This window comes from Procambarus clarkii, chromosome 64 (genome assembly GCF_040958095.1).
Source record: "Procambarus clarkii isolate CNS0578487 chromosome 64, FALCON_Pclarkii_2.0, whole genome shotgun sequence".
Classification (NCBI taxonomy): Eukaryota; Metazoa; Arthropoda; class Malacostraca; order Decapoda; family Cambaridae; genus Procambarus; species Procambarus clarkii.
The window spans coordinates 1,620,230-1,644,081 of record NC_091213.1 but is presented as its reverse complement, the minus strand read 5'-3'; the positions used below and the strand labels follow the sequence as shown (position 1 = coordinate 1,644,081).

Genomic DNA, 23,852 nt, shown 5'->3' with positions numbered 1-23,852 from the left:
ATTCCTGAAGTTGCTCAACAGATGGTTTGTAGGTGGAGTGAAGCTGTTGCGGGTGGTTACTTCTTCACCACCCAATACACCTGTTTCCGGTGGTAATTGGTGTAGCAGGGAACAACACAGAGTGCAACACCACAGGTCTTGCATCCATAGTTCGTGTCCTTCCTTTTACCGGACCGTGCGCATGCATGACACTTGAGACGTTTGGGCAGTCTGTAAATTTCATGTTTCAGTTTGTAGTTCATGCGATTTTCTGAATCAACAATAGGGCGGCCAGGTCCTCTCGCTGGAGGTGTAACAGGAGTTGCAGGAGAGTCAGATTCATCTGACAAAACAGTTTCGTCAACTGGCAGTGTGGCAGACATGTCGGGTTCAGATTCGTTGTCTGCTTCATCTTGAGGTGGTGTAGTGAACAAAGGCCGCCTCACACCAGATGGTCCGGGAGTTGGCATGGCGTCAGCATTGGCAGGAGCTGTGTCATCATTTATGTCTGGAGCGTGCCGCAAGTGTTGAGATGATGATGTTGTTTTAGGCCACTCCTCTGTGTCCCAGTTCAATAGGGCCCAGATTGCCACTTCGTGGAACTGTAGCAATGTTAGCTTTTTTCGATCAGTTGTGTTGTATTTGTACAAAACATAGGCATTATGCAATGCCATTTGCAGGAAATAAAAGGTAATCTTTTTGGTCCACTTGTGAGTTTTCCTGGTAAAATGGTAATATTTAACCATTTGATCGAAGTGGTCCACACCTTTCATGAACTTATTGTACTCGCAAATTGCAGTCGGTTTGTTCACTGTTACCTGTTGTATTCCACTTGTTCTGTCTCGGTTGCGAATTCGCTTCCTTCGCTGAACTCGCTGAGTATCTGCATTGTGGATGTTGGTAATGATTGAAACCACTCGCTTGTCTTTCCACAAGAGAATGAAGGTATTATCTTTGCGGCGGTATACTGTGGTATCCAGTGGAAGTTTACCCTTGGCTAGAGCTTGCAATACCTTTGGGGCGCCACGTAGCATTCTAATTGTGCCACATGTGTACACCCCAAGTTCTCTCAATGTTTCTGTCAGGGTAACCGAGTTGTAGTAATTATCCATGTACAAATGGTAACCCTGGTTCACTAAAGGCTGCATCAACCCCGTTACTGTATCCACTATCGTCTTACCAATACCTGAGTATACGTCAAAGTCATATATGTACCCAGAGACAGATTCAGCAAGCATATAAAGTTTCACACCATACTTGTCTGGTTTGTTTGGATTGTACACTTTGAAGGATAGTCGGCCTCGCCATGCCATTGTACCCTCATCCAAACACAACTCTTTCTTGGGGATGTAAACTTGAGCAAACCTCTCTTTCAAGTAATCCCTCACTGGTCTCACTTTTATCAACTTATCACGATTGTTCACGGGCACTGCATTTGTATTGAATGTGTGGAAAAACTGGTTTATATGCTGGAATCGTCTGGACGGCATGAACAAGCTGAAGAAACGAGCATGCCATGGCTTTGCTGTTTGCCAATACATCCTCATAGTTGGGAGCCTAATTATGCCCATCAATATGAACAGTCCTAGGAATCGCGCCATTTCACTCACCTTCACTGGGGTCCAAATATCTGATACATTTTCATTGGCCATCCGGAATAACTGCGAGGCGTACAAATTTGTTTCAACGGTAAAGAACTCAAGGAGGGCACGCGTGATGAACAATTGAATATAAGCCAGTGCACTAGTAGGCTTGGGAATTTTCAGTCCAGGATCTCCAGTAAAATCATCAACAACTGGAGAAGTATTGCTACGACTCCAGCCCTCACCAGCCCCAGCCTGCCGAGTACGTACTGTACGTGTACGCCTTTCAGCAGGCTCGAATGAATCCTCATCACTTTCCTCATCACTTATACTTTCAGAATTACTTGGCGCAATTTGTCGTGTGTTCCTACGACGAATAACATGTCTGGTAGCAACTTTTCTAGGTAGCCTAGATGCACCACGTGTGAGCCGAGATGGAGGAGGAGGAGGGGGTCGCGGTGCCTCCTCTTCCTCGGTGAGGGCCTCAGTCTCCTCATCACTCGTTGCCGTATCATTCCCTCTAGCTCTAGGTACACTATAATCGTTGTGGATTCCAAAATCTTCCTCCAATACCTCTACATCACCTTCAGCTTCTGATAAATCCTCCACAAGGCCTGGAATTTTCGTTGGTGTGAGCTTCACTCCGCTCCACTTCTTAAAAATTTGGGTTATTTTGTCCACTCTCGATGACCTGGAGGCTTCCTTGGGCGTAGAAGTGCTTGGGCCTTGACCTTGATCCATTTTTGATGAAGTAATTGGGTATAATCCACACGGAAACGGGTAAAAATGCTCGAGTTTGGCGCGTGAGGGGAGCGTGATCGACTCACGACACGCGACACAAAAACAATGGGCCCGTCACGTGACCGGGTAGGCCGACGCGCCAGGCGGCCTAGTGGTGAGAAAGAGAACTTCATGGCGCGTCGTTTGAAACAAACCCCAATGAAATCGGATTAAAATTGAATTTTATACAAATATTTTAAAAGTTGACATAACTTTATGTCCACTATGCGTTTACGTTAGACGAAACCGAACGCGCCGGCGCGTCCAGATAGCGCGAAAGTGTTAACACCCTGTATGCCAGCTGAAACCTTTTCCTTCCTCTTCACACATGTAATACCACATGTTGAGGGTTCTGGTAGTACAGTCGGGTTCATTCTCAACGCACAATTGAGAACTACGGGTTCGAATCTCGGGCGGGACATAAATGGGTTGGGCATCTTTCCTTTCACCTAATGCCTCTGTTCACCTAGCAGAAATTAGGTACTCAGGAGTTAGTCAGCTTGTTGTGGGGTTGCATCCTGGGCGGGGTCCGGTAATTCAACCCTGGGGAAAGGGGGGACCTTGATAAAAGCCAAACATGTATGAATATACTCTGGCTTCCTGTCCCCGACACAGTAATTTATTATTATTTTGTAACTGATTTGGAAGGGTTGGGTGAGGCTAATGATCGAGGTAGGGGTTCTAGTGAGTACCTAAGTGTAGTTACAGGATGAGAGCTATGCTTGTGGTGTCCCGTCTTCACACTACTGTCATATGGCGCTCTGAAACTTCTGACGGATTTGGCATCCACCACCTCACTTAACTTGTGCCAACCATCTACAACCGTTTGCAAAAGTGAAATTTCTAATGCTTTTTGGAATCTTTGTTTCCTTACTTTGAATCTATGACCTCTTGTTCTTGAAGATGAAGTTTACAAGAATTCTTTTGTCAGTTTTGTTGAATCCTATTACTGTTTTGCCTGCAGTGATTATATGACCTTTCTTCTTCTAGCTTTGGTATATTTAATACCTCTAACCTCTGCTTGTAGCCCTTGTTTCTCAGTTCCTAAAGTCATTTAGTTGCTTGTCTTTCCAATGTGTCCAGTTTATTGATGTGCTTCTTGAGATATGGGCACCATACAACTGCTAGCATATTCCAATATTGGCTCACAAAGGTCATAAACAGCTTCTTAAGTATTTCACCATACATGTATTTAAAAGCAATTCTGAAGTTGGAAAGCGACTGTAGCATTGTGGAAGTGTAGCACAGGCTCCTTACACAATTAATTGTGCAAGGATCCTATTATTACTAATAACTATATTTGTTATGTGGTCCTCAGGTGATAGTTTTCTCTCTAGAACCACCCCTAGATCTCTTTCCTTATCAGAATTAGGTAAAGCTTTTTCCACATAATTTGTAAATTATATGTAGACTGTTTTCTCCTATTCCACATTCCATATTGTGTCATTTATTCACATTAAATTTTATTAGCCAAGTCTTGCTCCATATACACATTTTGTCCAGGTCATACTTGGAGGGCATGACATTCATCTAAGTTTATCTTTCCTAGTAGCTTGGCATCATTAGCAAACATGTTCATATAATTCTGTATTCCTTTTGGTAGATCATATATATTGAAAATGAACATTTCTGGTGCAAGAACTGCATCCTGTGGTATTCCACTACTAACATTTGCAACGTCTTCTGTAGGACTGCCAAGAGCCTCTTTTTTATGTCCAGATAGATGCAGTTAACCCAACCATCTCTTTTGTAAAATTTCTGTAGTTCTATCATACAACTAAGTAGATTTGTTATACAGGATCTTCCTGTTCGAAAACCATAGTCTTTCTGTTAATTTATTGTTACTCTTCAAGGGTTCTGCCCATTTGGTTTTTAATTATTTTTCTAGCATTTTGACTATCACACTTGTCAACAATACAGGTCTATTATTAAGAGGGTCTTCCGTGCTACCATTTTTGTAAATTTTAATTATGTTTGCCTTTTTCTATGTATCTGCCAAGACTCCTCTACACAGAGATGGCTAAAAAGTCATTTGAAGTGGGGTGCTGAGCTCAGATGTGCATTCTGTCCTAACCCAAGGTGTTGAGGCTAGCCCCAAAATTCTAACCCCCAACTCCGAGCAGCCAAATAAACGTACAAATAGGCGGACACTCGCTTTTCTAGATACCCCTTGGTATATCTATAATATTGTGCTGTACGTTTGTTTAAATATTTTAATCGTGACTAAGTTTAACATGTAAATTTTGTTAATAATTCCAACTCTTTGCTACAAAGTTAACTCTGCTATTTGGCATGTGTTTTTAACAGGAGGTGCATGAATGTTCATCAGACCCATGCCAGAATGGAGGGACATGCGCAGACCTGCAGAATGGTTATAAGTGCACGTGCATGCTGGGCTTTGAAGGAGACAATTGTGAGCATAACATCAATGACTGCTATAATGTGTCCTGCCCAGAAAACTCCTACTGCATGGATGGTGTTAATGAGTATGTTTGTCGATGCAGCCCAGGCTTTGCAGGTAAGGATTAATGGGTGAACTCATTAAGTGGGATGGTTTATTTCACTTAGATCAAAAGCTCTGCCCCGGATTTATAAAGAACTCAAATGTTTTATGTAGAGTTTAAATTTTCAAAAATATTTTAAACTAGATTTTTGTTAAATTTTGTCTTTAAACTATTTCCATATTTTGGTAGTTTGGTAATGCATGAAAAGAAATTTGTGCCTTAGTACTAGTGATGAAATGTGGGAAAGCTGCAGGAATTGATAACATAGGTTGAGAAATTATTAAATGCAATAGAGGAGAGGAAATGTGGAAAGTTTGCCAGAATGCTTGGGAAGGTGGTGATGTGCTGAATGACTGTGGAAAAAGAGCTGTTGTCATTGTACCTTTACATACATAACTGTAGTAAATACAAGAACTAGAGAGGCAATAGTCTACCAAGTGTCATAGGCAAGAGGAGACAGATCAGAGACAGTAATGAACACGGTGTGCTCCGTTGTGGAGAAGTGTGTGGGGGAGGTCACACATCTGTATGTATTCAGCTATTGGAGAAGGCATTTGGAAATTTATAGAGAGTATAACAAGGTAAATATTGCAATGGTAATAGGGATGGGATCTATGAAAAATAATTTGCATGTATAGACATGATGGAATTGAACTAAATGCTGTAAATAACTTTCATTCTAGGAAGAAAAAATGTGCATGTACTATGGTGTAATGAGACTGGTCTGATGCTAATGTAGGAGACAGTTAGGAGTACACAAGGGATGTGCTCTGTCATGATTGTTCATTATATATATTAGTGAAGTCATGTTGGATATCAAGGTAGGAATATTAGAGAAGGGTGTGCATCAATGTGTTATAAGAATAAAGGCAGCATAGTATATATACAGCCAGATGTGTGCAGATGGTTCAACTCTTCTGGTTCTCAATGCCAGAAAGTCAGTTATATGTATTTAAATGAGTTAAAAGTTTTCTTGATGAATAGTATGTGAGAGAATAGTGAATTTTGACAAAATTTATAGTGGTGATGGTGGAAAATGAAGGAAACTGTGAAATAGTCTGACTAATCAAGCAACTTCTGCCAGTTCAAACCATCTACCTGTATAAGAGTATTAAATAGTTCAACTTACAGTGGCTTAGTGTTCTTGGCTGGCCACCTATGGTGCCACAAGAATACACTCGATCAAATTTTTTTTTAGTAGCTCACTAGGACATTATGTTGTTCTCCTCCCCCATGGCACTGGGCCTGATGTGTGTGTCACTTGATCAGTCAGGTTAAGAGCTGTTGGTTCTGACCAGTAACATGATGGCAGACAATGCAGACAGTCTTGCATTTGTCATGTCAAACTTTTATAATAATAAAATAATAATTGTGTCCTGGGACAGGCAGCCAGAATGTATTCAGGTATACAATTACAAATGTTTATTCAAATGAATGTGCATGCAAAGAACATAAGAGTAATGTACATTTGTAGGGAGAAGAGTTACTCAATCTATAGAGCCACTATTACGCAAAGCGTTTCTCGCAAAAGCATAAAATCAATAGACAGCAAATTTAACCAAAGGTGTGAGGTGCAAAACAATACTTAAGAAGAAAAAGGTAGCAAAATGAGAACATTTGTGGAAAATAACAAATGAATTCATAAAAGGTGACACTTAAGGATGCCAGGCATAGACTATTACAATGTAGAGTCAGTAGGTGTAGCAATAGTACAGCAGTTTATTTACATAAAAGGATGCACAGGGTGCTGTATACAACAGCAAATGGACTCTTTCTCAACATTTTGTTTGGAACATAACAGAACATAGACAGAACATAACATGTTTGGCTCATATCAAAGTTCCCCCTCCCAGATCAAATTACTGACCCCACCCAGGATGCAAGCCCACAACAAGCTGACTAACCCCTGCTTACCTACTTACTGCTAGGTGAACAGTGACATTAGGTGATAGGAAATGTGCTCAACCATTTCTATCCCACTCTGGATTTGAACCTGGAATTCTCGATTGTGAGTTGTGAACAAACCCAACTGTACTACCTGGACCCTCAGTTATGAGCCTAACACGCTTTCTGTCCCAAGTCAGTGGTACAAGTCCTGAACATCCAGGACTTGTACCATGCCTTCATTCCATGCTAGCTCAGAATGAAGGTATTTTGTCAGTGGTGGCCTCAAGTAACATCAAACACAAGAATAAATGTTCTGCAATGAATAATTTTTTGACAGGCATTTAAGCTAATTAAGAAAGGCATTTGTAGATATGTCGTGAGTGCTGAATCCAGCATTAAAAAGATATGTCTCTTCTCTGGGGGTAACCTCTTGTGGCTCCTTGAAGCTGCTATACTGATATAGTGCCAGACTACAAGGTGTCTCTAGTAGTGGAGTTCTTATTTGGCCTACTGGGGTCACCACGAGCTAGAACCTGGCCCCCCTCTAGAGAGGTGCAGAGAACAATGACACTATGATGAAATTGTCAGTGAATTTTAATAATGTCAGTTACCACTGGGAAAGCAGCCGCAAAGTCAGCAAAACAAAAATGACCACTGCCGGTTACAAGGAAGATCGATGCCTCAAAATTACCAAAAGAACTCCCAAAACAATGTAAATATATGATAACAAATTTAAGCCCATTTACCCCATCTTTCCCCTCTCATTTGGGGGGAGGAGGGATGCAGACCAGGTCAGCATGTAAGAAGTTAGCAAACATAAGACCATCATTTAAGAATGTAAAGGAGGGGGCTTTCAAGTCTATACATATTTTCTATGAGAGATTATTACTTGAGAATGCAGCACGTGTGTGGAGCCCACATTCTGTGAAGCATAAACAGAAACTTGAGAAAGTTTAGAGGTTTGCAGCTAAATTAGTACCAGTATTGAGAGGCCTTAACATGAGGATTTATTGTGGGAACTCATCCTCACAACTTTAGAGAAGAGAAAAAAAACTGAAGTGGATATGATTATTGCATACAAGATCCTGAGCAAAATAGACAAAGTGGAAAATAAAAAAAAGTTGGACAAAGGGATGTCAGTGGAAGCCTGACACACAATTGAGTTAAAAAGGCGTAAGGAAGTTTTCATTCTCTATACAGATGGTCGGCAAATGGAATGCATTGAAGGATTAAATTGGGTTGAAGTCATTTCCATCCACAACTTTAAGATAACATGTGATGAAAATGTTAGTGCTGAGAGAGGTAATTAACATATCACGTATAAACAGGTAGGAAGTGGGGCATAGAGAGCTAGATCTCGCTTCCCTATAGGCACTGATTGGTAAGTACAGTACAGTACTGTTTTTTGTCGAGCTGATGCCTTCATATCCAACACCATTAGTATTCAAATAGAATACTGATGGTGTTGATATTGTATTTGTAGCTTTAAATATGTTATATATTTCAGGTTCCCCACCAAGTTGCCTAGAGATTGATGAATGTGACTCCTCTCCCTGCCTAAATGGAGCTTCTTGTTATGATCAAGATAATTCATTTACCTGCATTTGTACTCCTGGGTTTACAGGTGAAGTCTTGCAAGATGTTTTTAGTTTCTTAATTATTTTACGTATGCTGGTGCAATAAAGGTACCTATCATTGGGCTATGTATAAATCCCCCTTGCTCCTGATTTTAGAATCATTAAAACAAAATCTTTAGGTGCAAAGGGGATAATATGTTTAGTATTTTCTTGAACAGGAATACCATTTAATTTAGCTGCACCAAATGTATATGTGCCCTGATACATGAGAATACTCACATGATTCCAGGCTGTAAGATAATACTCAAGGAATCTTGCAAAACAGTCATTTATATTTTTCTGAGGGGATCCCCATGTTGCTTCCTGAAGCAACTATCTCTGATTAGTGTACATACTACTAGAGCCCATCACTCGTGGAGTTCTATTGCCTACCAGGGATCACAGCCACAACCTAACCCCCCCCACACAGAGGCACAGAGAGCTGTGGGATTTATATATAATTCTTAATATAATTACATGATATATTAACTTATTTGTTAATGCCGCCAACGGGAAAGGCACCCAGAAAGTAAACGAAACAAAACAAGCCACTGCTGGCTTTAAATAAGACTTCACCCTTGAGAACTGCCAGAAGAACTCCCTAATTATGTAAACTAACAGTTGAAAATCAATGAAACTAGCACAAGTTCATTCACCTTCCCCCTTCCTGGGGAGACACCTGACAGCTGAGTGGACAGCGCTTCAAATTCGTAGTCCTGAGGTTCCTGGTTCGATTCCCGGTGGAGGCGGAGACAAATGAGCAAAAAGTTTCTTTCACCCTGATGCCCTTGTTACCTAACAGTAAATAAGTACTTGGGAGTTAGACAGCTGTTACGGGCTGCTTCCTGGGGGTGTGTAACAAAAAGGAGGCCTGGTCGAAGACCGGGCCGCGGGGACGCTAAGCCCCAAAATCATCTCAAGATAACCTCCCCCTCGATTAGTGGAGGATGGTGTAGCTCACAATTGATGGGTAGTTGTGTGCACTTCCTTGCTCTGTTGCTCTGGCCCAAGTATGTATTCTAATGAGGTTTTCCTGTGTGGCTGTTCCCTTCACACTTGTATTGAGTGGGCTAGAAGTTATGTGCTCTTGGAGCTGAATGCACTCAGGGTTCTCTTCCCTGGGTGCTCCCCTTGCTCTACCCTTGCACTGTCATGGTCATCTTTCCTAGAGTGTTTGGGTGAAGCTCCTTCAGGGGTCCTCAATACTTGTGGTTGCCTTCACCTTCGGGTAAGTCTGGGGTCTTGGGTCTCTGTCTTACCCCAGGTTGGAGTATGTGGGGAGCCGGTCCACCGAGCGGACAGCACGCTGGACTTGTGTTCCTGTGGTCCTGGGTTCGCTCCCAGGCGCCGGCAAGAAACAACGGGCAGAGTTTCTTTCACCCTATGTCCCTGTTACCTAGCAGTAAAATAGGTACCTGGGTGTTAGTCAGCTGTCACGGGCTGCTTCCTGGGGGTGGAGGCCTGGTCGAGGACCGGGCCGCGGGGACACTAAAAGCCCCGAAATCATCTCAAAATAACCTCAAGAAGATGTTGGCTGGTGGGTTGCACTGGTTACTTGTGCTGCACTTCAATGCATTGATGTAGGTTCCCATCTGCCTTAACAAGGCTTGGTTAATTTACATAACACTTTTAAGAGTGTTATGTATATTCAGTACTTTGATAAAGAATGTAGGTTACATCCAACAATCTGGTTTTTAATACATTTATACATATATTGGGTCTTTCCTTTGTCGTAATTCAAGTACTACAGCATTGTAGTAAGTTTCTTCACTTTTAAAAAAAATATTTAATAAGTAAATGAATAGAGTCCCTATTGCTTGGATGATGACCAACATAGTCCCTATATTCAAAAAGTTTGAGTAACTTGATGTTGATAGCGTGAAAGTTCTTTCAGCCTATACGTACTATCATAGCAAATTCATAACCAAATAACTTGACACGCAGCCCGATAAAGGACTCTTAACATGGTTTTTTATAAAGATAACCTTGTCTGAAATCTATTGTCCTTCACAAGCATGTTCACAGCAATAATAAATACTGTATGATCTTGCTAAGTACCATGGTTGATGCTGTGCCCAACAAGTGGCTGATCATGAAGTTTGAGCCCCTTGAGATTATAGGGGAAGTTCTCAGATGGATTAGTACCTGGTTGAAGAACAGAAACCTGAATGTTATCATCTAAAGGATTAAGTCAGGATGGAGAAATGTCACATGTGGTATGCCCCAGGGGTCTGTACTGAAGCCTTTGCTGTTCATAATATGTGTCAGTGATCTGAATGTTGGAGTGAACTATAATAATAGCAAGTTTACAGATGCGAGATCTAGTGGGGTGAATAGTTTACTCGATTGTGTACTCTGTAGAACTCCAGAAAAATCTCATCGTATTGGAGAACTGGGCAGGAAAATGGCAGATAAAGTTCAATGTTGATAAGTGCAAAGTTCTAAATTTTGGTAGTAACAGTGGCATTGCATACCAGATGAATGATGCAGATATAGGGAGGCAAACTGAGTTATGAAAGTGACTTGATAATCATGATTGGCAGTGACCCGAGACTTAGGCAGCAGTGTATCAACATGCATTACAAAGCAAGTAGAGCGCTTGAGTTTATTAACAGAAGTATTAGCAATAGATGTACAAATATATTTTTTTCAGCTGTTTTGCCCTTGTGAAGCCCCACTTAGACTGTGGCATCATTCATTTCTGATCATTGAATTACAGAGTAGTCATAGTCCCTTCAGAAAATCCAATGTATGATTACCAGATTGATACCAAATATTTGCGACCTTGTATTAAAGAGCGACTAAAGAAGCTCTGCCTATATTTTCTGACGTGACAAAAAGTGTGGGAAGACATGTTTGAGTTCTTCAAGTGGATGTTGTATCAACATGGGAGGTATGATAAAGGCCTTGAAATTACCAGACCAGCTCAGAATTTGTAACAATGGCTATAAAGTGGAGAAGTTATATTATTTTGAATTATATAAGTTCAGATTTAGAAAGGATATGGATAAAAATTGGTTTGGCAAGTGGAAAATATTAGATGGACTGGTTCCAAATCTGAACACTAAGTTTACTTCACAGGAAACCAATACACATGACAGGATGTGCAACATAGCCTCATTAAAAAGCAGAGGTGCAATAGGTATGCTGAGGGAGAACTCTATCAACATCTAGGGCCCAATACTTTTCAACACACTTCCACTACATATAATGGGCATAACTGGCCTGCCTCTCAGAGTGTTCAAGAGAGAACTTGACAAACACCTCCAAAGGATATCTGATCCACCAGGCTGTGATTTATATGTCAGCTGTGAGCAGCGGCGACCAACAGCCTGGTTGACAACATGACCATCTGGTTGGCCTGGTCGGAGACCGGGCTGCGGGGCCTTTGATCCCTGGAGCCTACACAAGGTAGAAGAAGGCAACAGGTTGGCCTTAGGCTGCCAGTCAATATCATAGAGGCAAATGGTATAGCTAACTTAAAAAATACACTTGATAGATACATGGGGAAGGAGGGTTGGATCTATATGGGTACAGCCAAAAATGTGCCATCAGACCACTACGATAACTTCTCCTCCTCATGTTGTTATTACTGCATCTCTTAAGATTTCAATGCTTAGTTGTTGCTCTAAGAAGTTATGCAAATATTTATATTTATTCTGTTCATTCACACAGGAAGCAACTGCGAGACAAACATTGATGACTGCACATCAGATCCATGCCAAAATGGAGGAACATGTATGGATGGAATAAATTCATATGTATGTCAGTGCCCTCCTGGCTTTGAAGGAGACTATTGTGAAGAGAACCGTAATGAGTGCGAATTGAACATTTGTGTCCATGCTCAAAATTGTCATGATTTGGTAAGTATGTTTTTAATATTTGTTAATCACTGCACTGCACAGAGTGCCTTAAGGGGCCTGATCAGGGGTGTTCAGAGTGCCTTAAGGCACCCGAGGATACTGTATATCATAATAGTCATAACTCCCATGCATACAATGTAAGGGTACAGGATTGGAAGCTGTACTCTAGAGTATAACTAACAAAACCTGTTCTTACTTTCTTATAAATAATGGGAAGGCTATACATATACTGTATATATACTCTACAGAACACTTTAAGCCGACAATACTAAATCTTATTCGTTATGGGACAAGGAATACACCTTGGGGTACACTACACACAGAGATCACACTAACTTGATGCATCAAATGAACAAATCCACAAGGGCCGTGACGAGGATTTGAACCTGCGTCCGGGAGCATCCCAGACACTGCCTTAATTGACTGAGCTACGACAGGGTAAAAGAGTTGAAACCGAAGTTCTACTGAACTTGCTAGATCCCGTAAGAGTTGAGCTACGGGATCCATTAAGTTCAGTAAAACTTCGGTTTCAACTCTTTTTACCCTGTCGTAGCTCAGTCGATTAAAGCAGTGTCTGGGATGCTCCCGGACGCAGGTTCGAATCCTCATCACGGCCCTTGTGGATTGTACCTTGGGGTACAATTTCACAACTGGGTTTTATTGATCAAGACAGGATTATTTTATACCGAATAAATATGAGGCACTCTGTTATGTTACAGGATTGTTGAGTTAAAGATGGATACTTTTCAGCAAACATAAGCCTGACTGTGATAAAAATGACCAAGGATTCTGATAATAACAGGATTGTTGTGATAATTAGCGCTGTAGTGGGAGGAGTAATCTTGGTGGGGAGGGAGGTAGTATTGTCTGCTGACTGTGTGTGACCACCTTTTACTGTCTGACTGACAGTAAAAGTGAGTATAGTGAGCTAAGCTGGTATAGTGAGTCCAGACTCACTATACCAGCTTAGTTGTTCACTATGGTAAACAAAACATGCAGATACTTATATATAACATCTGTATATAAAAGCAAAAACAGTATGTTGGGAGGAGAATGGTGGCGAATCAGGTGAGGTGAGGGAGGGAGGGACTGGCTGCCACTGGCTGCCACTGCCACTGCCACTGCCACTCAGCATACCAACTTAGTGGTTCGTTATGGTGAACATGAATGTAGATACTTATATATAACGTGTATATACAGTGTAATAACAGCAAAAGGAGTGTGGGGGGGAGAAGCCATTTTGGTGATGGGTGTGGCAACATCTGCATGATTTGTCATGTTGGTAGGAGTGGCCACTATGCTCTTTGGGCATTATACTGGCTTAGTTGAACAGTTATGGTGAACAAAACATGTAGATACTTATATATAACGTCTGTATATAGTGAATAAAAACAAAAACAGTATTGTGGGAGGAGAATGTGGGTGAGTCAGGTGAGTTGAGAGAGGGAGGAAGTAGCAGCCAGTGGCGGGCTGCCACTGCCACTCAGCATGCCAACATAGTGGTTCGTTATGGTGAACACAAATGTAGATACTTATATATAACGTCTGTACAGTATATAGTGAATAAAAGCAAAAACAGTATGGTGGGAGGAGAATGTGAGCGAAAGAGGTGTTGAGGGAGTGAGTGGCAGCGAGTGGCTGGCTGGTGTGTGGAGGTCACTCCACGTTGCTTTTTGACTCATAATAGCAACTTAGTGGTTCGTTATGGTGAACAAAACATGCAGATACTTATATACAGGTATAACCTGTGTATATAGTGTAATAACTTACAAAGTATTTGTTCACTGCTTGATGAACATAGTAATTGAATCAACAATATGCACACCATATTTTTTAGTACAGTGATGATTCACTCATTTTATTATATAAATATATCACACTACACACTATTGAATAATATTACAGCAAAAAACTACGAAAAATCAATCAGAGACATTGAAATAATTAGGTAATTATCTCTGTGGTCACTCCTGCCTGACAGCTGGTGAGCAACAGACCGTCTGGGACGCACGCTGAGTCAGCACCTGTTTTTTTGCCAGACTTCCCCGCCCTATAGCGGGCAATATATGCCACTTGTAATTTGTTTATTATTTTTCCCATTATCAGAGAACACAAATTAACAGGTTTAGAAGAAAAAATAATTTTATTTTTTATTTTTTGGTATGCACCTGTGGGTGACAAATGCTAATTAGCCCTGAGCAACACAAGGGTTAAGGGCCACATTTCTTAGGGCATCTGGAATAGCCAGTTGGCATACTGATTTAGTTGGGGTTTCCATAATGTGGTACAACACCCCACCTACTAACTCAAATTCTGCAATGGGAGTATTTATTTTCTTGGAGGGCAGAGCGTTACCTTCTAAATAATTAATTACATTTGCCCAACGCTCTTCCTTCATTTGAAATTCTTGCAATACCCCTTTATCGAGTGTCTATATTTAAATCCAAGTTAATTGGTGCAACATTACGGCTGTAAGTATCTGGGATGTAATGAGCTATACCCGGTTCAGGGAGCCGGTCGGCCGAGCGGACAGCACGCTGGACTTGTGATCCTGTGGTCCTGGGTTCGATCCCAGGCGCCGGCAAGAAACAATGGGCAGAGTTTCTTTCACCCTATGCCCCTGTTACCTAGCAGTAAAATAGGTACCTGGGTGTTAGTCAGCTGTCACGGGCTGCTTCCTGGGGGTGGAGGCCTGGTCAAGGACCGGGCCGCGGGGACACTAAAAAGCCCCGAAATCATCTCAAGATAACCTCAAGATAACCCGGCTTATAAATAATTTTAAAACTATGGTCTGCTTCCAAGTGCATGCGTTACACTCCCCAGTTGGGGGAAGGAGGGAAGCAGAAAGGAAAAAGAGCACCACATGCTTGGAAACCAAAGAACAAAAAACAAAGGGGAAGATGAATTGGCAAAAGGAAACCTCATACTGTTGCAGAGAAAAAGAAAGCAAGTGAGACACCATCAAAGAAGCTACCTACTCCCCATAAAGATAGCAATTAAGATGTGGCAAAAGATCATACACAATGAGCCGAGGAAAAGATTGATCTAAAAATATTCCACTGGGCCGACCTTCTAATAAAGGTGGAGCTGTGGAAATATGCTTGGGTTCGAACACCGAGCAAGCAGCGACTGAAACCAAGACGGAGCCAGCCACCAAGAAGCCGGAATGATCACCCTACGCTGTTAGGACTCCAACCTGGCCATGATCTGGAGCAACAGCTGAACTGAGGGAGTGGTGGTATAAGAGGTACAGGAACCTTCCCACCTTGTCCAATCCAGTTGAAAGGCATCCACCACAACAGCTTTGTGATTGGGGAAAGGAAAGCATGCAGAGGAAGGCACTAATTTCAAGCAAATGCAACCTCTGGGAACCTGTACATCTTGCAAAGCCACAGGAAGAAGGCAGCATCGACAGTCCACTCTATAGAAATGGTAAGGAAACAGTACTGCCCGTCTGCAAGAATGTTGGATATTCCCTGGACGTGAATAACACAGAGTCAAACTCTGAAAACTCGACAGAAGAGCTACTCAAAGTGTCCCACTCCAAAGGGCAGGGTACCGAAGTAAACTTTTCAATTTTGAACAGTCCGAATGGAGTTAGAACCCACAGCCCAGAGGAATCTGAACTCTCCACAGCACATGTCACATGGCTGCAAACTCCTGAACTGTACTGTGAGCCAAACGAAGGAGAGGAGACCAATGACTCGGGCTGGCTTGGCGAGTGCTGGTCACAAAGCCCCAACCCAGAGCTGAGGCATCCATGAAGACGTCGAGTGAGGGCAGAGGAAGGTGCCAGGAAACTTAACCCAAAAAAACACAGAGTAATCTCTCAAAACAGCAATCGGTAAAGGGCCAATGAGGCGTGTACCTAACAATAGTCAATGGTGAAAGGGGCTGAACTAGATAAATATACCAGAAGAGATACCAGAAGAGCTGCCAAAGCCATACCTTGCCCAGAGGATAAACTATGCAGGCAAATTTCAGGCTCCTGCACATTGCCTCAAGCAACTGTTGAGTCACCCGGGGGCCGACTCAACACTAACAGATGGTGGCACTGCAGCGGGATCAAGGCCACCAGAGGCAGGGAAAGTGACGCTGACAGTGTGTCCCGAATATGTTCCGCCGACATCAAAGGAATCTGGGCATGAAGCTGCATGAGACCAACACCCAAGATTCCTGAATTTGAGTCAAGAACACAGACCACTGTAGAACAGGACAGTGTTGTACAGTGGTCTATGTACAACTTGACAAGTAAAACAAAGTCCTAAAGGGTTTTTCAAAAATATCACAAAAGGTCAGAGAGAAGAGATGACTTGGCAGTTGAAAATAAGAGGGGCCAATTAACTGATAATGAGAAGGAAAAGGATGGTAGTTATACCACCCATTATGGCATATATATAAACGTATGTTGCATAAATTGTTGACACTTGCAGTTTATTTGGGAATTTTTGGTGTTGTGAAATTGTAGTCAATAGAATTACAGCCTTCATTCTCCCTCTTTGTATGTAGATAAATATACTAAGTACAGTAATTATTTATTTTTGTATGAAACATAGTTTGTTATAAGAGGAAGCATTTTGTCTTTGAAATAATGACCATTAAAAACATCCCCCTTCCTGTCTTTGGGAATCAATTAACAAGTATACTGTACTAAGTGATGATCATTAACTTGTATTGGATCTAAGAGGAAAATGAGCAGATACTTTTTAGATTAGCATACAGTGTAAGTTGGTTCACACTGTTTCTTAGGATTTCCCTAATAAAAGAGTTTGCTATGAATTTTTGAATGAATTGCTTATAAAGCATTAATAGTGTTCTTATTTATGCCACAAATTTCTCTCATTTAAGGACTTTCATATGGTAAGTTAATTTTCTTTGTTATATATTTGTTGTAGATAAGCCTTAAGGTCTTGTGTGTCTGTCAGCTGTGCTCTAAATATTTCTTAATTAATGAAAGTTTATTTTTGTGTGTGAACTTTCTGAAGTAATTCCCCATTGGTTCCTTCCTTCATTAATAAGCTTACACAGACTCACAGAAACATTTTGCACTTGTCAAGCTCTGATGACTTGTTGATACACCATGAACAGTAACATTAAAAATAGTCTGATCATCAACATGGCAAAGGGTGACAATGATGAATCAAACGCAAGCCACCACTGAGAGATCGACTCTCTCATATAACAAATAAAAAGTTTAATGTAATGAAATACCTCCTTCTGGTGGGGTCCCTAGGTGGATCCCTGAGCTAGCAGCGGGGAGGAGGTATGCAACAGTAGACTCAATAAGCCCCTCTTTAATGTACTGGATGAGTAATAAGTTTGCAACCCATACACTACCATGTGGCAGTACCACAACAAGGGTCAGAAGAGTCAACAAGCTCACTTGATGTTTGGCAGTTTACTTGTTGCCACTGGTTCTGCATTAGCCACAAAGATAACTATTAATTAGGTTTTCCTGTGAAAGTTGTGTGTGTGTGCAAAGGCTTCTCATTCTTTGGTGTTTATATTGTTGTGTGAGTACAGTAGTTATATGCATGTCTTGTGCTTTCCGCTAGCAGCTTTATTTAAGGGCTTTCTTCTTTAATGCTGTTTTGTTGAAGGCCCATGGCTTCTAGAGATCTCTCCTCCTAAACCAAGTGGCATTACCTTTTGCATGGTGTAGCTTCTTTTAATTTGCTCCACTCCCTTGATGGAGCTTGTCATCTTGTGCACAAGGTCTCAAGAGAGGACTAGCGGGAGGCCTGTGTCTTAGTTTGATAGCATAATGCACAAGGAAGCTATTGAGGGGGTGTAGTTAAAAAAATATGATGCGGGTGATTGCTTGCTTTCTTAGCTTTGTTATGTCTGCTTGTGTTATGTCTTACCTTGATTTTTGTGAATACTAGATCTTGAAATTCTGGTTCATTACTTCCTCTCTTGTTCTCTGCTACAAAGGCTTGTTTTGTTGCTCTGATCCCTCTCTTGGCCTCCTGCTCTTTGGTATGATGTATTCGTCTGCTATGGTCAGCTTCTATTTAATGACTACATTATTTTCTATGATGTAGTCCTATGACTAATTTATTTTTATTATTTTTTGTTAAGGATCCGTTGTGAACAGTTATGTTCCCCTAGCCTTGCATGCATGCATGCGCAGTGTGTATCAATTTTGCTAAATGCTTTAGTTTTCTTCTCTAACATCCCATTCTAATTTCAAATGGCAGTGAGATAAATTCCTTAAGATTCTGCCTAGTAATAAAAGCTGAGGTTAATCTAAAATGGATAGAGACAAACAAGAATGATTAATAGTAGGCACTAAACCTTGGTTAACTCCAGCAGAGTTAATTTTTACTGATTGTAAAGTAATGCTGCTGTACAGGCAGTTGAGGAGTGTTAGTGAATTACTGAAAATTATAATTTCTCAATATTTAATAGGTATGCATGAACTGTATGCTCTACTATGCCACAACTAATAGTTATGTAGCTTTGCTTACCTGATGCTTATCAGTTACATCAGTATTATAAGGGTATTGTTATATTATTATTATTATTATTATTATAAGGCTACATCAGTATATGGTTATTGTAGCAATTTTTCTAGAAAAGTTTAATGCTATATTTGATCACTACAGATTGGTGACTATGAATGTTTGTGTGATGCTGGATGGTCTGGCAAGAACTGCGATGAAGACGTTGATGAATGTGCCTCGTCCCCGTGCCTTAATGGTGCTTCCTGCAAAGATCGTGTTAATGGCTTTGATTGTACATGCCCTCCAGGATTTACAGGTACTGTAATATTGAAATGAATGACTTTTATGTGTAAGAAAATGATAGTATCTCTATATGGTATTGTACAAAAATCAGTACAGTATTTTTTATTAAAATATAATAAATAAATAAATAAATAAATAAATAAATAAATAATACTGTACATATACAATAAAATGAATGTCGAATGTAATTAAATGCCAATTTCTGGGTGAGCCCTGGTGGCTCCCTGAAGAAACTATATCTGAAAGCATGTCATACTACTAGGTCCCATCAGTTGCAGAGTTCTATAGGCCTTCCATGGACCAGAGCCAGAGCCTGACCTCCTCACAGAGGTACAGAGAGTAGGAACCACCAGTACTGAATTATTTTTCAGTACTGGTTCCCAGTAGGCACTTATGAATTTGAAAATATGCTACCCAAGATTTGGAGATCAGAGAAACCCTGAGGATCCCACCAGAATGAGGCTTTTTATTATTATAATAATAACATAAAAATTTTATAAGGTAATTATTGCCAGAGATATTTCAAATCTTGGTAATTAAACTGCTGTATAAGCAAATTTCCTTAACTTTATATAGTGAAATGCTCCTGATGATGTAAGCCACATTGACTTTACAATACTGTATAGTGAAACTTGTGCTTGGTATATTCTTTTTAAAGGAGAGAGATGCGAGACAGACACAAACGAATGCGAATCAAGTCCATGCCGTAATGGAGGGACTTGTGTTGATGGAGTAAACAACTACACCTGTGAGTGTGGGGAGGCGTACATGGGAGTAAATTGTGAAGAAGAGTACGATGCGTGTGGCTCCAACCCTTGCCAGAATTCTGCCTCGTGTATCTCATCTCGGGGGTCACAAGATTTTTACTGCGAATGTATTGAGGGTTAGTACTCTTGGCAAAGTGATTGTTGAACTTACCTAGCAATCCAAGAGTTGTGAATATATTTCTACTTGAGGTCTATTGAGCAACAGCCTCCCAGTCTATTGCTTTCAAGTTATTCCCCCCCAGTACCAACAATCGTGATTTATCCTTATCTGCTTTTACTATAATCTCTCTCATGACCATTATGAGGCCCTCTTGTTTGTCATTTAGTTCCTCCTTTGTCCATGTGTTGCTTGCTGGTGGGCTGTAGGCATTTACAATTATCGGTTTATTATCCAGATTTCCAAACTGCAATGCCAGTATGTCAGCTTCTCAAGGGTTTTCGATTATTAACTCTTACCTTCAGGTATTTTTTCACCAGCACAGCCACTCCTCCCCCCTTCCTAGTTTTCCTTATCATGTCTCCAAACTGAGTAGCTCCTTTGAAATAAGACCTTATTTAAAATATTTTATTCAAGTTTTGTCTCTGTTAGTGCGATAATATCTGGGACCTTAAGCTGAATTATATCTCTTAGTTCCAGTATTTTCTTTCTCACACCATCTATGTTAATATATATAATTTTCAGCACCATGTTCCGTTTCCCCTATAATCCCCCTTCCTGTAATGATTTTCTTTCTTTTACTTCATGTACCATTTAATGGGCTTTCCAGTCCCTATCATTTTGTAGAAAAAAAAAATTTATCTTCATTTCTATTCCCATTTAGACATTTCACTTCACTGAGGTTTATTTTTTAGATTTTCTCTGTTTGTTTGAGAGGTCTCATCTTAGTTTTAGTCTCATCTTTGGTCTTAGGACCAAAGTTTCCCCATCCTCATCATCACTGCAATTTCCTAACATTTCTACACACTTCCATCATTTGTTTCACTCCATTAAATATCACCCTTAAGGGGCGATTCTTGTCTTTCTCACATTTTCCTATCCTAAAATTATTTCGTGTGTGTTTTTAACTATTCTTAAATTATAGTACAGTATATACTTTAAATTCAATTTGTAATGAGATTTTTATATTCAGGATTTGAAGGTTTGTACTGCAGCAACAACATCAATGATTGTTTTGATGTAACCTGTCCTGGTGGCAAAGTTTGCTACGATCTGATAAATAGTTACGAATGCCGATGTCCAGAGGGTTTCACAGGAGAAAACTGCTCCATCAATATTAACGAGTGCGAAAGTAGTCCATGTCTTAATGGAGGGGAGTGTCATGATGGAATGGCTAACTATAGCTGTGTCTGTCCTCCAGGTTACACAGGTAAGTCACCAATATTCTTGGGTTAAATATTAGCATTAACAACTTTTTGCCATTTTTATCTGGTAAATCTGTGAACTATTTCTGAAAAATCACTGAATCATTGTGTGGTTTCCATGCATTGCATGCAACACACACTCCATACATTTTTAACTAACTTTATGCTATAGTGCTTTTTCATATACTGGTACTGTGCCCAATCAACACTGCTTCCTTCTTTACATGCAACACTTCTTGTTTTTCATATTCTTGATGTACTCCATTCAATATGGTTCCATTTCTGTGGGGAGCCCCTTCAGCTTTCTGGAGCTATCGGGCTGATATGCAATACATTAGACCAGGGCTTTAGTCAATAGAGTTCAACCTACCAGAGACCACGAGCCAGTACCCGGCCCCTTCAGTGAGGTTTCAGGGAGCAATGACCCTGGAACACCCCCCCCCCCTGTGGTTTGGGGTTTTCCTTGTCTGCCATCGACTGGGGTTAGGCACCCAGAAAGGTAGGGGTGCCTTTCAACAGACCCCACATGGCGTCAGACACAAAACAGACCCCACATAGTAAGAAAATGGCAACCAAAAGCCAAACAGAGAGGCAGAACACCCTCAATTTCTGAAGAAACAAGCAAATGTCACACCATGCCATCATGCCACTTGTTCGTGTAGCCCTCCTTTCCCTGGGAGGGGGAAGGCTGATATCATGCTTGTTTGCTTGTTTTCGATTGGGAAGTTCTGCTTGCTAGTTCGGCTTGCGGCTTGCAATTTTTTTAACCAGTTGCTGTTTGTTTTGGAATTCCAACCTTTTTAGGTGCCTGACCTGGGTAGATGGCAGATATAGACTGCTTCCAATTACACGAGGGTGTCTATAGGACATTGCTCCTCGTGGCTCTCTGGGGGCCAGGTTCCGGCACTGGCCCCCCTCAGAGAGTCCTGGCCCTAGAACTCCATCGATTGATTGATGCCACGGTCTAATATATACAGACATCAGCCCGGTATAGCTCTGGGGAGCTGAAGTGGCTCTCCACAGAAAAAAAAGAGAGTTGTTTGTGAGCATTTTATCATTACATCACAAATATTAAGCTATTATTAGTGCAGCTTATAGATAACTGCACTGTCACTAGTTAATAGTACTTATTCATTTTTCAGGTCATAATTGTGAAGAGGATGTTAATGAATGTGAATTAATACGTCCTTGTGTCAATGGCATCTGCGAGAACACCAATGGATCATATCAGTGTTACTGTCGGCCCGGCTTTTCTGGAGACCACTGCAACCTGGAGTTTGACGAGTGCCTCTCCCGACCCTGCCGCAATAGTGGCACCTGCATCAATAGAATTAATGGTTATGAATGTGTGTGTCAGCCTGGTTTTACAGGCACTGACTGTGATATTGACATTGACGAGTGTGCAAGCGCCCCTTGCCAAAATAATGCCACCTGCTCTGATGGTATTGCCACCTTCACTTGCGAATGTCTGCCTGGCTTTGCTGACAAGCTTTGCTCCACCAATATTGATGAGTGTGAGGTATGCACGTTACTGTTATACACGTACTTTGCATTTTGTTTGTAATATAAATACTGTACTAGTTTTGGAATTGCATATTTTTATATTGCAGGTGTTAATCACATTATGTTCATGTCCTGATTTTATTTTGTAGTGGCTAGCATGAATAAGAATTTGAGTTACTAGTTTTATGTCTTAAATTTGTTTCCGTCACTTTAGTACACATTAATTCCTTCAGCTGTACATAGTTCAACTTTCTTTTTAAGTTACTGTTTCTCAAATCTGTTTTGATGTTTTAGTAACACAAGTTTGCTCACCTGTTATATTCTAGTCCGACCCTTGTATGAATGAGGGTGTGTGCACTGACGGCATCAACCACTACACATGTAACTGTAGTGACACCGGCTTCAAAGGACCACAGTGTGAAATAAATATTGACGATTGTGAGTCATCTCCATGCCAGCACGGGTCAACTTGTTCTGACCTTGTAAAGGATTACAAATGTCTCTGCTATGATGGTTATCAAGGTTTGTTTCTAATATTGTTTAATCTAAATTTTACTATAAAAGTATTTTATGTCAAATTAAAATTAGATATACTAATAGATTAATTTTGACATTGACAAATTGTGGATCCTCTTTTCCTTACTCGTTCTTGTATTTAAAATTATTGGTAATTATTCTTTTACTGAGCATGGCAACCTCAAGCTGCTGTCCTAGTTAGGGCCATGGGTCCACTGGGCAGAGGAGAGGAGCTACATTAACCTATGGTTCAACAGTGTAAGGATGACAAAACCACAAACTAAAAGACTTGTAAAGTGTACAGACTACAGAGTACTGATGCAAAGAGGAAGGCAATATGAAGGGCCCAAAATGAGTACACTACCATCTATAGAGAAGCAGAAGGGCACTTTGTAAATGACTATGAATAAAACTAATTAGCTGCCAAAAGGTGACCTGTTCATAGCTATATAAGAAGAAAATTGACAGTAATGGTCCAAGTTAGAGTATTAGATAAAAAAAGATGAAAAAATGAGAGAAACTTAATAGGAGATTTAAGGGGGCATTTGCAGTGTTAGCAGAGTAGAGAGTTGGTACAAGAGATCACAGAGTGGTGGAAATCATTAAGTAAGATATAGTAGTAACTGAAGAGGAGGTAAAGAAGCACCTAAAAGAACTAGAGGTAAATAAAGCAATAGAACAGGACCAAAGTTTCCAATGGATATTGACAGGGGCAGCAGTGATACTAGCAGTATGTGACATCA

At 40.8% G+C, this 23,852-nt stretch overlaps 1 protein-coding gene across 1 annotated transcript in view; it reads left to right on the top strand.

Annotated features, from left to right (window-relative positions):
- The window catches only part of crb (cell polarity complex component crumbs), a 227,234-nt gene that overhangs the window by 94,666 nt on the left and 108,716 nt on the right, over positions 1-23,852 (top strand). Inside the window, exons 10-17 of the mRNA XM_045759691.2 lie at positions 4,650-4,860; positions 8,241-8,357; positions 12,025-12,212; positions 18,821-18,974; positions 19,620-19,844; positions 20,859-21,095; positions 22,233-22,609; positions 22,920-23,115. Of these exons, the coding sequence (XP_045615647.2) occupies positions 4,650-4,860; positions 8,241-8,357; positions 12,025-12,212; positions 18,821-18,974; positions 19,620-19,844; positions 20,859-21,095; positions 22,233-22,609; positions 22,920-23,115 (1,705 nt within the window). The remainder of the gene's footprint in view (positions 1-4,649; positions 4,861-8,240; positions 8,358-12,024; positions 12,213-18,820; positions 18,975-19,619; positions 19,845-20,858; positions 21,096-22,232; positions 22,610-22,919; positions 23,116-23,852) is intronic.